The sequence below is a fragment of the Hyperolius riggenbachi genome, chromosome 1 (assembly GCF_040937935.1).
Source record: "Hyperolius riggenbachi isolate aHypRig1 chromosome 1, aHypRig1.pri, whole genome shotgun sequence".
Lineage (NCBI taxonomy): Eukaryota > Metazoa > Chordata > Amphibia > Anura > Hyperoliidae > Hyperolius > Hyperolius riggenbachi.
The window spans coordinates 435,410,982-435,429,003 of record NC_090646.1 but is presented as its reverse complement, the minus strand read 5'-3'; the positions used below and the strand labels follow the sequence as shown (position 1 = coordinate 435,429,003).

At 42.7% G+C, this 18,022-nt stretch overlaps 1 protein-coding gene across 1 annotated transcript in view; it reads left to right on the top strand.

The window, feature by feature from the left end:
* LOC137553191 (cryptic protein-like) overlaps window positions 1-15,425 on the top strand; it is a 44,207-nt gene extending 28,782 nt beyond the window's left edge. The window contains exons 4-6 of the mRNA XM_068271437.1: window positions 6,242-6,356; window positions 11,573-11,685; window positions 15,268-15,425. Of these exons, the coding sequence (XP_068127538.1) occupies window positions 6,242-6,356; window positions 11,573-11,685; window positions 15,268-15,392 (353 nt within the window). The 3' untranslated portion in view covers window positions 15,393-15,425. The remainder of the gene's footprint in view (window positions 1-6,241; window positions 6,357-11,572; window positions 11,686-15,267) is intronic.
* Window positions 15,426-18,022: the final 2,597 nt, after the last annotated feature.

Here is an 18,022-nt window from a genome sequence, read left to right as displayed (position 1 = left end):
ACTGATCTGCTTCTCCCATCCAGCACAATTATCTTCCTTTCCCACCCAGCACACAGATCTACCTTTCCCAACTAACACCCTGACTTGCATCTCCCACCCAGTACCCTCACCTGCATCTTCCACCCACCACCCTCACCTGCCTCTTCCTCCTAGCACCCTGATCTGCCTCTCTCTCCCAGCATCCTGACCAGCCTCTTCCACCCAGCACCCTGACCTGCCTCTCCCGCCCAGAACCCTCACCTACAACTGCGCACCCACCCAGCACCCTCACCTGCATCTGCACACCCACGCAGCACCCACACTTTCCTCACCTAGCACCCTCACTTGCATCTGCACACTCACCCAGCACCCTCACCTGCCTCGCTCAACAGTAGTAACAATGTTTAAAGACATTGCCATTCAATATACTGTTTTTGGAAACATGCCTTTTACAGTGTTCATATCAGAGCAATAGTGAGTCTAAAGGTAGACACAATGTTATTTTTGCTTGTTTTTGCTTAGAAAACTGATGCATGTTTCATTACATTACATATCAAATAAATGCTCTACTGAAGGGTTAAGGAGGGATGTTGCAGCAGCATGCCACATTAATAGATTTTAGAGACATTTATAAGATAATTTGTAATTAAAAGTGTTTAGCTGACGAGGGCATACAATTATTTGTAAAAAGGAAAGGTTTTATATTAATAGCAGGTAATTTAGCTTGACATTTTCCTATAGCTGTACTGAATCACATTGCTATGTATAAACAACTTTTGTTTTCTCTGATGATGTGATGCTTGGAATATACTCTCCATAGTTATTTTGCTGTCAGTCACTTAGAGGCAGCAAGCACAGCAATAGTAAAATCCACATGTTTACACATACCACATAAGTTACATAATGCCATATGCAACTTGCGTTATATACATAAAGTGCCTGTTGCATGTACAATGCTTATTATATGCATGTTATTTATGCAACTCAAGTTGCTATTTGTGCACCACTTCTTACACTGTTTGCCCAAACCTTAACTTTTAAACACCAGTAGACTTTCCATGGGCTGTATGCACTGTTTCCACTGTTTAGTCAACCTACCCTGGATAGTGTGTAGCCATGGATGTCCTTCAATACAAGGGGAAAGCATCCAAGCCCTCTTTAAACACAGATATAGAATTTGCCATAACTACTTCCTGTGGTAATACACAGTGCAGTTTCTAGGTTAAATTTCTCCCAGGGCGAGTGTCAAAAAATACGCCCCCCCCCCCCAAGAAATTGTGTGACAGCCACCCTAGCTCCCCAGCTGGCCAACAAACCTCCTTTAGCTCGAGAGCCCCCCTTCCCCCAAGTGGCCCATGCAGGTCTTCCAAAATCCCCTCAGCCAAAGAGACCCCGGTACCCTCCACCCCACCCCCACCTTCCCAAGTAATTGTGTGGCACTGGCAGCCACCCTAGCACCCCAGGGCTCTGACACCCCAGGCAAATCAGGGAATCGGGCACACTGCTAAAAACAAACAACCCCCACATCCCCCTCATCATCAGAAGACTCTGACACCTGAAAGATAGTTTGGCGGACTGGAATGAACTACATGCAGAGCTCCCCAACCCTGTCCTCAAGGCCCACCAACAGTACATTTTGCAGAAAACCACAAACATGCAAAGGTGAGGTAATGAGTGTCTCAGCAGAGCTGATTAACAAACTCTGTGGATTTCCAAAACACATGCACTGTTGGTGGGCCTTGAGGACAGGGTTGGGGAACACTGAACTGCAAAACAGGTTGGTGGACTGGAATGAATGACAGGACAGGCTCATGGACTGGAGTGAATGACAGGACAGGCTGGTGGACTGGGAATGAATGACAGGACAGGCTGGTGGACTGGAATGAATGACAGGACAGGCTCGTGGACTGGAATGAATGACAGGACAGGCTGGTGGACTGGAATGAATGACAGGACAGGCTGGTGGACTGGAGTGAATGACAGGACAGGCTCGTGGACTGGAATGAATGACAGGACAGGCTGGTGGACTGGAATGAATGACAGGACAGGCTGGTGGACTGGAATGAATGACAGGACAGGCACGTGGACTGGAATGAATGACAGGACAGGCTGGTGGACTGGAATGAATGACAGGACAGGCTCGTGGACTGGAGTGAATGGCAGGACAGGCTCGTGGACTGGAGTGAATGACAGGACAGGCTCGTGGACTGGAGTGAATGGCAGGACAGGCTCGTGGACTGGAGTGAATGACAGGACAGGCTCGTGGACTGGAGTGAATGACAGGACAGTCTCGTGGACTGGAGTGAATGACAGGACAGGCTCGTGGACTGGAGTGAATGACAGGACAGGCTCGTGGACTGGAGTGAATGACAGGACAGGCTCGTGGACTGGAGTGAATGACAGGACAGGCTGGTGGACTGGAATGAATGACAGGACAGGCTCGTGGACTGGAATGAATGACAGGACAGGCTGGTGGACTGGAATGAATGACAGGACAGGCTCGTGGACTGGAGTGAATGGCAGGACAGGCTCGTGGACTGGAGTGAATGACAGGACAGGCTCGTGGACTGGAGTGAATGGCAGGACAGGCTCGTGGACTGGAGTGAATGACAGGACAGGCTCGTGGACTGGAGTGAATGACAGGACAGGCTCGTGGACTGGAGTGAATGACAGGACAGGCTCGTGGACTGGAGTGAATGACAGGACAGGCTCGTGGACTGGAGTGAATGACAGGACAGGCTCGTGGACTGGAGTGAATGACAGGACAGGCTCGTGGACTGGAATGAATGACAGGACAGGCTGGTGGACTGGAATGAATGACAGGACAGGCTGGTGGACTGGAATGAATGACAGGACAGGCTCATGGACAGAAATAAAATAGAAAAAAACGAGAGCCCAATATGGTGTAGTATGCTAAAGACAATTGGTAAGTGGTTTAGTGAGAGACTTTATACTCACAAACATGGGTTACCATTCAGGCAACCACTCAATAGGCAGGTGAGGAGATTAGACCTGTCCTCACTCAGGATTAAGAAATCGCTCTGTGTAGTAAAGAAACAAGAAAGAGGGTAGCACTCCCCTCCACCAGGAGTGGACACAGAGTATTTGTATGTAGAACAGAGGAGCCAGCAGGATAAAAGTCAATACAATTTTTAAAAATTGCTTTGAGGAAGTGGTGGGCTTGCCTCCCAAAAGCAGACACGAGATCCTGTCTTCATATAAATCAATACATTTATTATACGGTACCCCAAAACAGTGCAACACGTTTCGCGGGCCCCGCCCGCTTAATCAGGCAATAAAAGTGGGGACAAAACAGAATTTCGTCAATAGCAGGTGTAGCGCCTCGTGGACTGAAATGACTGACAGACAAGCGACTGGACTAAATGACAGAATAAACACTTGAAGAAAAAGATCATCTGTCTGAGAAAAAATGATAATATGCATATGGACTAGTTTTAGCTTCCATGTATAAATCTTTATTGAATACACCTTAACACAATAAAATCTAAAATTACTTAAAAATGAGAAAACACAGACAATGGGGGTTCTGGTCCAATCATAATATGTTACAGAGATATCAACAGCACATCTCAAAAAATTTGTGAATATACAATAAGGCACGGACACAAAATGCTACATAACCTATCAAAAACTCAGGTACAATATGGCCAAATAAAACTAACACCCTGCACGCACACTACAAGTGTGCAAAAATGTATCATATACTCATAAATACTCCACAAAAACAAAGCTGGATGTTATGTTACCAAGAAAAATCCCAAACCTCTTGCATAAATATCTGTATAAACATATGCTGCTGCACAAACCAAACAGCCCCGTAGTTGTGGCGGTGTCAGAAAAGAAACAGAAATTGGATCTGAAAAATAGTGGATAATTACCTGTTCCGTGCCTAGACCAGTGGTAAGTGCCCCAGGTGTCCCCTCCACGCGTATCGCAGGGTCGCCGCTTTCTCAAGAGGTCTAGACTAACTGACAGAACTGTGACCAATACTGGGGCGTCCAGAGGGTGAGTGTGACAGGGCGGGCAGTAGGCCTGAAAGATAAATCAAATTTAAACCGAAATCGCGATCACCAAGATCACGATTTCGAAATCGTCGAAGTGGCAATTATCGTGATGACGTCATTTCCGCATGGGGGCAGTTTGGAGACACAGCTACAAACTTCCCCCAAGTCCCGGCGGGTCTGCGGCCCGCAGTGTTGGACATACCTTCCACACGAGTCCAATGCTGTCCGTCCTCTATCGCCTCTCTAGGGCACGGCATACTTCCTGGTTCCTGTATGTCACATGACATACAGGAAGTATGCCGTGCATGCAGTAGGCGAAGTGGACAGATGGGCATCGTTGGATTCATGCTGGAAGGTATGTCCAGCACTGCTGCAGCTTGGGGACAGAGCGGGCACAGAGAGAGACAAAAGGTGCACAAAGGGGGAAAGAGAGAGACCCAGAAGGGGCACAGAGAGACTAAGGGGGCACAAAGAGAACAAAGGGGGCAAGAGAGAGGCCCATTGGGGGCAGAGAGACAAAGGGGGTGCAGAGAGAGACCTAGAGGAGGCACAGAGAGACAAAGGGGACACAGAGGGTGCAAAAAGAGACGGGACAGAGAGGCACAGAGGGAGAACAAAGCTTACTTTAAAGTAAATCGTGAATCAAATCGAAATCGTGATTTGGGACAGAAATCACTCATTTCAATTTTTTCCTAAAATCGTTCAGACCTAGCGGGCAGTGGTGGAAAGAGATGGAGAAGTTGAGAAGGAGAGACTGACAGAAGGTGGTAAAAGGTAGAGAGAATGCCTATAGATAAAAGATAACATGACATACAATTTTACCTCTGCCTTTTTGGTGATTAGCCTGGCCTCTGCTGCTCTCTGGAACTCACTGCTGGGCTGTGGGCTGGCTCTGTCCTCCGTGTGACTCCCTCAGACATGCTGGCTCTTATCTGTGTCTCTTATCTCCCCCCTCCTGTCAGTGAAGGCTCACTGCTCCCTGTGCTGTAGCTGAGACACACTCCAGCGCTTACAGATTCTGTCCTTCCTTCTCTCTTGAATCTGTCTCCTCCATCTCTCTTGAATTTTCGCGCTGGCCAGTGACACACATCATGACAGGCAGTGCCCATGGAGGAATCAGGAGGAATCAGGAGGAGGGGCGGCACTGCCTGTCTGTAACAAGATACAAGAGCAGCCCATGGGAAAACTACCAGGAAGCATAGGCACCGCACACTAGCAACATGCCTGGCTGGAGAGAGCAGGGGGCAGCGCCGCAGCTTTATCGTGGTCAAGGCAACTATTGTAAACACTCTCTCTCCGAGAGAGTAGTACAGACTGCTACAGAGATAATTTGTGCGGCTGCCCCAGCCCAGGAGGAGTGTGTGAAGCACGGTGATCGTGCTTGTGTAATCAGCCCTGCACAGCGTGTCACTGGCTTCCTCTAGCAGTGTCCTCCATGATCCTGCGCCCCTTCCTTCACCTGCTGGTCTGCGCTCAGTGCAGTCGCACGGCCCGCACGGTGGAAGAAACGGCCCTGGTAATACATTCCGCATTTAATCCCTTATTGTAAGACCCCTTTTCTAAAAAAATGGCAACATCTTTTTTTCCTCCATGTGCACATCATGTCCCCTAGTCCTGTGCACAAGCTTAGAGATAAAAAGTATGGATGTTCGAAAATTACAATTTCCGATTCCGACAAAATTACAATTTCCTCAAATGTTTTTAAATTTCTGTTAATAAAGTTAGGTATTTTTTTTTTAAATTCAGTTTTTTAAGGAATCTGTTATATATAGACTGACTCAGAAATAATCAGTTGTATTGGACTGGGATGAATGGGCCTTGACCCCTCTCTGGTATTACCTAGGTAATGCCAGATACATTAAACCTTCTTTCACATATAGTATTATGGCTGCAGAATATTACACCCTTTATGGCCTATATGGCTCCATACTCTTGCTCATAAGATGCTATTTACGAGTAACATAAATAATTAGGCCAGCCATACCTCCCCCAGGCTAGAATCTATTTGGAAAGTCCAGAGAGAGGCACTAATCTGTGGTAGTTGTCCTTTAATCCTTGTACAAACAACCCTGTCTTCCCTGATCCAACACTTCAAACATGCAGCTAATTTTATTGTTTTACAAGACAATAAATGTAAACCTTTAAAGACTCCATGGTGACAAGAGACAAAAAAAGAGATTTATCTGTAGGCAGAGTTGCTAAGTGTGTCCCTGTAACAATTTCCTTTTTACTTCAAGGCAGTAAGCTCAACAGAAACTGCTGCATGAATGGAGGAACGTGCATCTTAGGAAGTTTCTGCACTTGCCCAAAGCATTTCACTGGACGGTATTGCGAATCTGATGAAAGGAAAAAGTAAGATGTTCAGGGAAACAAAGGTTTTCAGAAAAAAATTATGATTTTAAATATCTTCTCTTTGCTACCTGGTATTGATGGGGTGTACACAGTAAAAGTCATCTAGGTAACTTGCACAATTCTAGGGTACTTGCATATCACACAGTACCTTGGTAATATATGCATTACGTAGGTAATATGTAGATCATGCTATGTCACAAGTGCTGGTACAAGTAGTGCACTTCCTGTGCACAGCAATTTTACTGGTGTTTACTGGATACACTCGCTCACTGATTCATTAAACTTACAGCGGTTTGCAAAAGTATTCGGCCCCCTTGAAGTTTGCCACATTTTGTCACATTACTGCCACAAACATGAATCAATTTTATTGGAATTCCACGTGAAAGACCAATACAAAGTGGTGTACATGTGAGAAGTGGAACGAAAATTCATACATGATTCCAAACATTTTTTGCAAATAAATAACTGCAAAGTGGGGTGTGCGTAATTATTCGGCCCCCTGAGTCAACTTTGTAGAACCACCTTTTGCTGCAATTAAAGCTGCCAGTCTTTTAGGGTATGTCTCTACCAGCTTTGCACATCTAGAGACTGAAATCCTTGCCCATTCTTCTTTGCAAAACAGCTCCAGCTCAGTCAGATTAGATGGACAGCGTTTGTGAACAGCAGTTTTCAGATCTTGCCACAGATTCTTGATTGGATTTAGATCTGGACTTTGACTGGGCCATTCTAACACATGGATATGCTTTGTTTTAAACCATTCCATTGTTGCCCTGGCTTTATGTTTAGGGTCGTTGTCCTGCTGCAGAGGCGGCCTTAGAGTACACGGGGCCTGGGGCGAGTGTCATATGCGGGTTTACAGCCATAAGTGTAGGCCATATACGTTACCGTACCACCATGCCCACGGGCTTGTCCGCCTCTAATGCAGTACACCTTTTTATTGTTTAAAAACAATTAAGGCCACTAAGCCAACCAATATAAGAACAATTACAATACGTAATGTAATCAAACAGCCAATGGTACTACCATTCGCCGTTTGATCACATTATATATTGTAATTATTCTTATATTGGCTTAGTGGCCTTTAACTGACTGATAGGTGCTAGGCTGAATGGGAAGTTTAAGTTTGTATTTCTATCCAGACATGCTCCCCAGCCAGCCTAGTACCCATCTCAAATTCTTCAGCCAGCCTAGCACCATCCCCAACCAGTCTACATCCATCCCCAGCTCCTCAGCCAGGCTAGTACCCATCCCCAGTTCCTCAGCCAGCCTACTACCCATCCCCAGCCAGCCTAGTACCCATCCCCAGCTCCTCAGCCACCCTACTACCCATCCCCAGCCAGCCTAGTACCCATCCCCAGCTCTTCAGCTAGCCTAGCACACATCACCAGCTCTCCAAGGCAGCCTAGCACCCATTTCCATCTCCCCAGCCAGCATAGCAGCCATCCCCAGTGAGTCTGGTACACACCCCTAGCCCCACAGTCAGCCTCTATGTATGCCATTGCCTAGTACCCCATCCAGCCTAGCACCCATCGCCAGCCAGTCTGGAGGCTCCAGCCTGTGCCCCCTCCGACTCCAGTCCATGCTCGGCTTTGGGCTGAGGCTCTTGCACGTAACTTAATCTGACATTTGGCAAGCTTCATGTCAGTGTAGAAATTCATTACAAAAATGCAAACGGCATAGTATAGTAAAGCATGCTGAAGACAAAAACCTAAGCAATAAAAGGAAGGTCGGTGCAAAATATAAGGTGCATAAAACAAAATAGGAAGATCTGGGTATTCGTAAATGACTTACTACTCTTCAGAACTCAAACAGTTAGACTTCTGTAGCCCTTTCCTACACCACCACCAAAATGGGAATTGTGGGCATGATTGCGGGGCCCCTTTGAGGCGCGGGGCCTGGGGCGATCGCCCCACTTGTCCCCCCCAAAGGCCACCTCTGCCTGCTACAGGGACGGATCTAGGGGGGGGCAAGCGGGTCTCTTGCCCCAGGCGCAGTTTGTTGAATTCTTAAAAAGGCGGCAAAATGAATGGCAGTTTAGGGGCCAAAACCTGACCTTTAGGCGCCAAAATCTGACCTTGCCCCAGGCGAAACTTGGTCTAGATCCGTCCCTGCTGCTGGAGGGTGAACCTCCGCCCCATTTTTAAGTCTTTTGCAGACTCCAAGAGGTTTTCTTCCAAGATTGCCCTGTATTTGGCTCCATCCATCTTCCTATCAACTTGGACCAGCTTCCCTGTCCCTGCTGAAGAGAAGCAACCCCAGAGCATGATGCTGCCACCACCATATTTGACAGTGGGGATGGTGTGTTCTGAGTGATATGCAGTGTTAGTTTTCTGCCACACATAGCGTTTTGCATTTTGGCCAAAAAATTCCATTTTGGTCTCATCCGACCAGAGCACCTTCTTCCACATGTTTGCTGTGTCCCCCACATGGCTTGTGGCAAACTGCAAACGGGACTTCTTATGCTTTTCTGTTAACAATGGCTTTCTTCTGGTCACTCTTCCATAAGAGCCAACTTTGTGCAGTGCACGACTAATAGTTGTCCTATGGACAGATTCCCCAACCTGAGCTGAAGATCTCTGCAGCTCGTCCAGAGTCACCATGGGCCTCTTGACTGCATTTCTAATCACCGCTCTCCTTGCTCGGCCTGTGAGTTTAGGTGGACGGCCTTGTCTTGGTAGGTTTACAGTTGTGCCATACTCCTTCCGTTTCTGAATGATCGCTTGAACAGTGCTCCGTGGGATGTTCAAAGCTTTGGAAATCTTTTTGTAGCCTAAGCCTGCCTTAAATTTCTCAATAACTTTATCCCTGACCTTGTCTGGTGTGTTCTGTGGACTTCATGGTGTTGTTGTTGCTCCCAATATTCTCTTAGACAACCTCTGAGGCCGTCACAGAGCAGCTGTATTTGTACTGACATTAGATTGCACACAGCTGCACTCTATTTAGTCATTAGCACTCATCAGGCAATGTCTATGGGCAATTGACTGCACTCAGATCAAAGGGGGCTGAATAATTACGCACACACCACTTTGCAGTCATTGATTTGTAAAACATGTTTGGAATCATGTATGATTTTCGTTCCACTTCTCATGTGTACACCACTTTGTACTGGTCTTTCACGTGAAATTCCAATAAAATTGATTCATTTTTGTGGCAGTAATATGACAAAATGGTGGAAAACTTCAAGGGGGCCAAATACTTTTGAAAGCCACTGTACTTCCTGTGTTAGCTCACACTATATATTTCTCAACCGTAATACAATATTGTTTCAGCCCCAGCAAGCAAAAAAAGAAGTCAAAATAACTATTACTATTTTTACCTACTTCAAGTACTTAAAGCGGGATTGTCAGCCACAAAATCAAATTCCATTTACCCACTTTTCTGTGTTTATTATGTAGTCTACATGCAGTCTGTATTGCAAGCATTCCAATATAATAATAAATGGTTCTGCTGTAATGAATCTTATCTCAGTCAGCCATGCTCCTTTCTGGTACATTGCCGGGTAGAAGGAAGCTTGTTATCTCCCCTTCCCCATTCCTGCTCCTCACTGATTGGCTGAGGCTGTTCAGTGTGACAGGAGGCTGAGAAGGGACATACACCTCACCTTTTCTAGGCGAAAAAAAAAGAGTAAGGGAAGAAATGACATCAGGATTGACTTCAGTCAGAGGCAGTAAAGATGGAAATACCTGGAACAATTTTCTCTGTATTTGCTATATAAAATTAAATGTAAGTAGAACAGGTATTTATCTACTTATGTACTTTATCTACTTATAGGTGTTCTTTTTTTCCCGGGAATAGTTAGGCTGTCCCCACTGCTTTAAAAAAAAAAAAAAAAAGAAAGAAAGAAAAAAAATGTTGTAGGTTGAGATAAGAAAATATCTCCTGTGAGAAAATGCAGGAAAAAAAATGTACAGTATAGTGCATCAAAGCCCAAATGTTACACGTATGTGTATGAATCTATATGTACTGCAATCAGAAGTTCAGCTTTGAGGTCCACGCCTAGAGTTGCCCCTAGACTGCAGTGAACACTTTAAAGGATACATCGGAGATGATTAAAAAAAACAAGATCTACTTTCCTGAGACTTCCTTAAACCCCTGGCAGCTGATCTGTCCTTCGCCGTCCTGGGATCCCCGCTATTGGTGATGCTGACCTCGCCAGGTCAGGATCTTCTGTGCTTGCACAGGTGCAGATCGGCACCGCTTGCAATTGTGCTCATGTGGCCTGCACTCCAGGCCACCTGGTAAGGTCGGCATCACCAACGGAGGGGATACCGGGACACCAGAGCTGCAGTGAAGGACAGATCAGCTTCCAGGGGCTAAAGGAAACCCCAGGTAAGTAGATCTCATTTTTTTATAATCTCGGAAATATCCTTCAAGTAAAAACCCCAGGACTACCTAGATTTACTACAATACATTTGCATGGAAGTTGCTGCACATGACTAGTTCCATGACTGCTATTTCCCTCACCTTTCAGTAACCCTTACTGCATTCTGATTTGATCTAGGTAAAGATACCCATACACTTTACTAAAATGTAATAGATTATATTATAATGAAGGCATAGAACCTAATAAAAACCTAATAGAAAGTAACTAAGGCCCTCTTTAATGATGCTCAGTCCTTTAATCAGTTGTGTATTTGGAATTAGGTCTGATTCCTTCTGAAATTTTATCTTATCAAGTGGTGCAAGGTATAGGTTAGTGAATTAATAACTGGTTCCATGATCTACTACAAACTTATTATGTGGATTATTCTAGGATTGCAAGCTTTTGTCTTAACAGGTGACAGTTTTTGAGTACCGTAAATTTTATTGGGGCTTCAGAAACCAGAGGCTCAGTGTGCATGACCATTAAACATTAAAGTACAGTTTGAGTGGGAAAAGATCATTATATCTGCTGTCAGCTACTGTCTATTTCACTATCAACTGTCACATAGACAGGAAGTGAGAGGGGACCACCCTGGGACATCAATGGCAAATCTTACCTTTGAAAGAGGCTATATATATTTTTAGGAGGCCTTCTGGACAAATATGAAAATTATTTAGTGCAAATCTGATATAATGTGAAAGCAATCCTCACCCTCGATAGTCCAGTCCACCAGAAAGTCAAAAACCTGATTCTCTCGCAATGAAAATCTTGCCATTAGGAATCACACTAATGATTTTGTTTAGTTTTGCATGTGAAATATTGAACGTTGAATGAAATATGTTTTGGTACTTAGGAACTGTGCTGTGAAAGTCAAACATGGAGACTGGGTACAACAAGGCTGCAAATTGTGCCGGTGCACTTATGGTATTCTTCACTGCTTGGCAGAACACCTGCAAACTAACTGTGGTAAGTTTACTTTGTGATGAGAGAATGAACAGGTGAGTGTGATAAATGATTGAACCATGGACAAATAGTGAATTATCTTTTAACCAGAGGAAGCTCACTACTATGCAGACACTTCCAGGATGAGTTACATATTAACAGCTCATTAACAGTAAATTAGAATCAACCATTATCATTCAAACTACTGAAGAAACGAAATTGCCTGACAATGAGTATGTGCCACAGGCTGGGGCTTTGCAAATATTCCATTCCTGCCGTGTGTCGTATTTGTGACACAGATATAGTGGCGGTTTTCAGGCTCGTATGTGACACTGGAAGAGACGTTGTTGTTTACAACATTTCTGTAAAACGAAACTACTGACTTTTCAAAAAAGGCTGCAAGTGAAAAATGTGGCATTGCTATGCAAATCCAGTTTTGGCATCTCCAGAGTCCAGAGACAAGTAAGATATAGCAAACTTTTAAGCAGGGTCAGCTTTTGCCCTAAGTGTCCTGATCGATTGTACAGGGCACTACAATTGTCTTTTAGAAAGGGTGCCACAATTTTTTCGTTTTTGCAAATTATCGGTTTAAAAATGATAAGGTTAGGAAGGAAGGAGGGAGGGGGGGCTTAAGGTTAGGCACCAGTGGGCGGGGTTTTAGAGTTGGGTGTCAGGAAGGTGGTTTTAGGGTTAGGCGTCAGGAAGGGAGGTTTTAAACTTAGGATTCAGAGGGATAGCAGGGTTAGGTTTAGTTGTAGTAAAATAATCAGTGTTTTACAATCGTCGTTACCAGTAGAAATATTTGTTCATTTTCATTTGATGCCCAATTCACAATGGTATTTATGGTATACACCATTATTGGCTTCACCGTCACCCAGTTTTCAAACTCTATTTCATGCATGCGTCCCCTCATCTTATTTAAAGATTTTTAAGTGACTGTGACCACTAAGCACTCCTTATCCTGCCTGCTAGAAGCACACATGGCAACAAATTCATTGCTTGGCTGTAGCCTTGCATTGGGCATGTATGTGCATATTACCTCAGAGTGTCTCCTGCAGAATCAGGCTCAGTTTTGACGTACAACACATAATGAAGGCATGTACACACCTTTACACTAACATTTTCCCCTGACCTTTCATTAACCATCCCATTCTCTTTTACCTAAATCACACACAGACATGCAACTATTTTTAGGTTTGCGATCATTTTTTCAAACAGTTTGCCGCTGACAGTTATTATAACTATGTATTCATAGAATGCTGACATATTCTGCAGTGATTCATGGAGTACATAGCTATGCCGATAACTGTTTCTAAGAATAGCTCACAACCAAATACATCTATGTCCCTATGGTCCCTGTCTCTGACTAAAACTGCATACACATGCTATACGCAATACTAAACTAAAAGCCAAGGTGGCCATTTGGGCCCTTCTCAGTCTAAAACCAGATCAAAAAACCTTGCCAGATCTTTAAACAACCTTCTCAGTCTAAAACTAGATCAGAAAGCCTTGCCAGATCTTTAAACAACTTCGAACATCTGTGCCTATAGGCTCCTGTGATGTAAATCCGGGACTGCCCTTACCCCCCTTAATGTGTCTGTACACCACTCATGCTTGAGCAAGCTCAATTCTGATGAGCAGCACCAGTGTAGGATGTGTACATAGGCTTAGGACAATTTTGAAGGGGACTTAATAACTTATATGTATGTTTTTGGTATTTAGAAGGAAGTTGGAGTGTTCAGAAGAAACACACACAACACAGTGAGAACATACAAGCTTCTTGCAAATAGTTTCCTGGCCCAGATTTGAATCAGAGACCCCAGCAAGGCAAGAATGCTATCTACAATGGCTACGTCACCATGTTGCCTGCTTGGCTTAGTAAAGTGGCATTTAAAGTACTATGGAGGGAGGAGGGGAACTAGATGCAGGAGGCTCCCATGCACAAAGAAATAATATACAAATATTTGTCCATGTTGATTGCTCGTTGCCTGTATTAGGGCCAACTCCCCACCAGTCATCTGTTCCAGTGCTCCTGCCAGGCGCTGAGGAAGTGCACAATGCCACGTAACCTCACTCCATGCCAATTCCTGACATGTGTAGGGTTTAAAGACACTGGCATTCCGCTGCATAAAATTGTCTGACAACAGTCTATTTGAATGAACCCTAAAGATGAGTGGAGAAGAGAGGGGATAACTGAAAGGACATTAAAGGAACTCCGAGCACCTCTCATGGGCATGCCTTTAAGACAGACGACTTCCAACAAAGTCATGCTATGACCCCTCTGGAGGAGCCTCTTGCAAAGGCCATGTGTGTCACTTCCTCTTCCTGCTTCATTCAGTGATGCACTTCTCTAACTGAGAAGACGGGGTGACCTGGAAGTTATAACATAGCCAAGAATTGATTTAAATTGAACGAAAACTATTTGGTGTAGAACAGTAATTCAGGAATCAAATGAAAGTAGAGAGCAGAAGCTACAGAAAGGTATGCATCTTTAAGTACTTTGCCGTACTGGTCGGAGTCTTAAAGGCATGCCCATGAGAAGTGCTCAGAGTCCCTTTAAAGCATTTACCAAAAAGATCATAAATGACCATTAGGGCATAAACAGTTTGATGTGAGCATGTACCTTACTTAGCAAACCAGTGTAACTAAACTCAGAATTTTCTCTCTGCTCTAAAAGATTAGCAACAGCATGATAACCTTTATGGAAAATAAATCTTTAGTACAATTTATAGAATCCTTAAAAAACACTGAAGTTTTACTCGGTTTCACTTTTGCAGGGAGCACAGAAAAGGAAAAGCCTCAGTGTTTGCTGTAGGGAGAGCTGCCTTGTCAGAGCTCTCCTTCAGTCTATTCATAGTTGCTGATGAGAAATTAGACATTTTGATCTGGCTAAACAAACACAGAACATAGAGAAGTGAATTACTTTAGCAACTATATGTGGAATAAATAATTTTTATTGTGTGCTGTGATGTGTAGTCCTAATCTTAGGCCTTTAAAACGAATGTATCACACTCTTCTTCATTAGCAGTGCCATTTTTCTGATCTACAAATTTGTAGGTCACACTATTCAAATAAATATTTGGAAAACTTAGCAAGAAGGGATATGCCCATACTGATTATCATGTGTCAAAAATGCACGGTCCCCAAATATCTGTGCCAAACTTTACTGTGCCTAAGCGCCATAGATACTGATCCATATTTCAGCTGAATGCTTGGCAAAATATTATCCGGTAGAGAACTGTGTTGAGTATTTATTTGCATTGAGCATTTATTTATTGAGCATTTTTAGTTTGACATAAAATGGGCAGGTTTGATGCATTTTTTCTTTCTATACAGTACTTAGCTTGCATTTTATTCACATTTCATCTTAATACAGCTTATCTCTGTGATATTTACTCTAGATAAAGTAGACATGAAGGGATTCATAGAAAGCAGACATTATTACTGTCATTGTACAGGGAAAAAAACCCATTGACTGACAGCTGTGCACCTAGTTATCTGTGAATATCCATCACTCCTGACTGTAATTTGCACCCAATATTGAAGTAAGATGAACAGAACTGTATATAATTTTAAAACTAATACTCTTTTCATTTTTTTCCTTAGATCCTACAACTGATGATGTTTTCATAGAACTGCATTCAAGTAGAGCAATGTTACATTTCAGCACAAATGCTTTCATTTTAGTTTCTGTTTCATTAATTGCGACTTGTCTAACATCCCATCAATAACTTGTTGGCTTGTTTATTTGGCAAAATAATTTGTTGGATTGCACACATACAATGTGATTAACCCTTCCTATGGGAGGAATATTTAATTTCGTATTTATTCAGCATATATTTAATTGAACTGTGTATCATAATTTAAAAAGTACTATTGAGCTTTGTAATATATTTGAATAAATTCAGACTATATGTTTTGATTTTGTGCCTGCTGATGTGTTTCTTAAGTTTATTTATTTATTATAATAGTTAAAGGGATACTGACCAGCTCACGCCGGCCACTACATGTCATCACAGCGGCTGGCGTGATGACGTGTAACGTGCACCGCGCGGACTTGTGCTGGCAAGGTTAAGCAGAAGTCTCAAACCAATGAAGCTGCCAGCGGGAGGACCGGGAGAGGAGCCAGGAGGATGTTGGGAGATCTTGCGGCCTATGGTGGGCTGGAGGAAGCCCCAGGTAAGTACAACTTGTGTTTTTTAAACCTGGTCAGTATCCCTTTGATATAAACTACATAGAACAGGAACAATGAATTGCACAATAAGGGTTTTTTTTGGGCAGATTTACTGGCCGATCGATTATCCGATCGATTTCCATTCGTTTGTGTCCAAAATGCTGTACATTTACAACAGATATACCACAGCTGCTGTTAAAAGGTGTTTGAATGCTCCTGTTATCCATAGTGTTATCTCACAAGTGTACAGAACAGCTTGACAAAAAACAGGAATGCTGGCTTCTTTGACCTTTATGTGAACTTATTGTCCCTTTGTCACTTGTATTGGCTATGTAAACTTTACTGATGCGTCAATTAAAAACAATAATTACTTTTGAAGTTTAAAAGTTAAGAATTTTTTTCTTACACCAATTAGAACCAAATTGCTGTGCATTCCTTTCTCCCAGTCAATAGTTTGCCGTATTGACTTCTGATGTAGCATCAAATAAGCTGGTTCAGTTGCTAGCAAACAACATTTCTTTTCTCATTACAAGGAAGTGCTACATTTGTGTGTTTGTGGAAGGGGGGGGGGGGGTTGTGTTTTTACTTTTTTTTTGCATCTACTCATTACATTTAGTACCAAAAATATAGTTTTTGTACTTTATTTTGTTAATCAGATCAGAATTAAATAATATTACATATCCATTTATATTTGTTTTTAGCAGATGAAGTTCTATGAAAACGCTGATCATTCTGTGGTTGTTGTGGGAACAAGATTTGTCCTTTTTGCAACATATACAGAATTTGCTATCTGTGCACTGCTGAGCTTTCAGCATAGATATTTAAATTTTGTAAGTTTTTCCTGCATTGCCGTGATGGTAACATAAGAGTTCAAATAATTTTTAGCCCTAACCACCTGCTTTGTGCCTTACCCAAACTTTTAACTAATTGGTTCATATGCAATTAACTTTTTCTCCTAGGAGATCATTTTTCATCTTCGATTGCAATGGAAAAAGTACCAAAAAGTTAAAAGATGGTTAAAAAGTACTATCAAAATTAGTTGGAGTATTTTTTTGTTTGTTGGTGGTTTAAAAGGAATTTTATTGGCTAGTTTGAAAATGTCACCTAGAACAAAACTCAGGAGAGAAGGTGAATTGCATATGGGCCCTTGTGTCTGATCCAATCCACTTTTTCTCCTGAGTTTTCTCTTAGTTGATATTTTCACATCTTCTGAATAAAATGTCTTTTAAGCCACCAGCAAGCAAGAAAATACTTTTTTGAAAAGTTACTTTAATGAGAAGATGAACATTTATCTTCTAGGAGAAAACATAGGAGGAAAAGTGAATGAGATCAGGCCCATTAACTGTCTCCTCAGCCCCTATTCAATTAACTTTTCTTCTGAGTTTTCTCGTATGAGATTTTTTCATATTTCATCAATAAACCTTTTAAGCCCCTGGCTAGCAAAAAAATACTCAAACTCATTTTAATTTTTACTTCTTTACCCACTTTTTAGTACAATTTCAATTACCGGGTATTGAAACGTTTTTTTCCGTAAATAAGAAAACCTTTTTCTCCCTGGAGAAAATTAAGGAGAAAAGTTAACTCTAATGTTCAACCTTAAAGGACCACTAACATGAAGAAATTATAAAATGTCCTTTGTCTCATTTCATTTAGTGTATGGTTGGATGCCTCTAAGCAAACAGGCAGTTTGGTATTTCTTAATATATTACATTGTGTGCTTTACATGCAGTATAACTACTTAATATTCCTGTGGAAGTATATCTGCACCCCACAGGACTTCATGTAAAGTTCCAGGGATGCAGATATTCATCTGCCAATCGACCACGCTCATTCTCATTTCTGCTCGTTAGTACACTGATCAGTAAACGTGAACATAGTTCCCATTCACCGATCTAAGTGTTCACCAGCATCAATGAGATGCCAGTGGTCATTGACAAAAGTAAAACATACACACGCTATTTCATGTGTACTGCTCACAGTGCACAGGAGGAATAAAGTGGAGGTCACATCTAGTATCCAAATAGTAAAGTTACACTTACATACATCCCAATGAATAAAAATACATAAAATACTCCATTAGTAAACCCCTTAGCTCCCCCCACTCTTCCAATAGTTACCAAAAAAAAACACTTGTGTATATAAAAAAGGTAACTTTAAAAAAAAATACATAAATAGTTACTTTAAGGA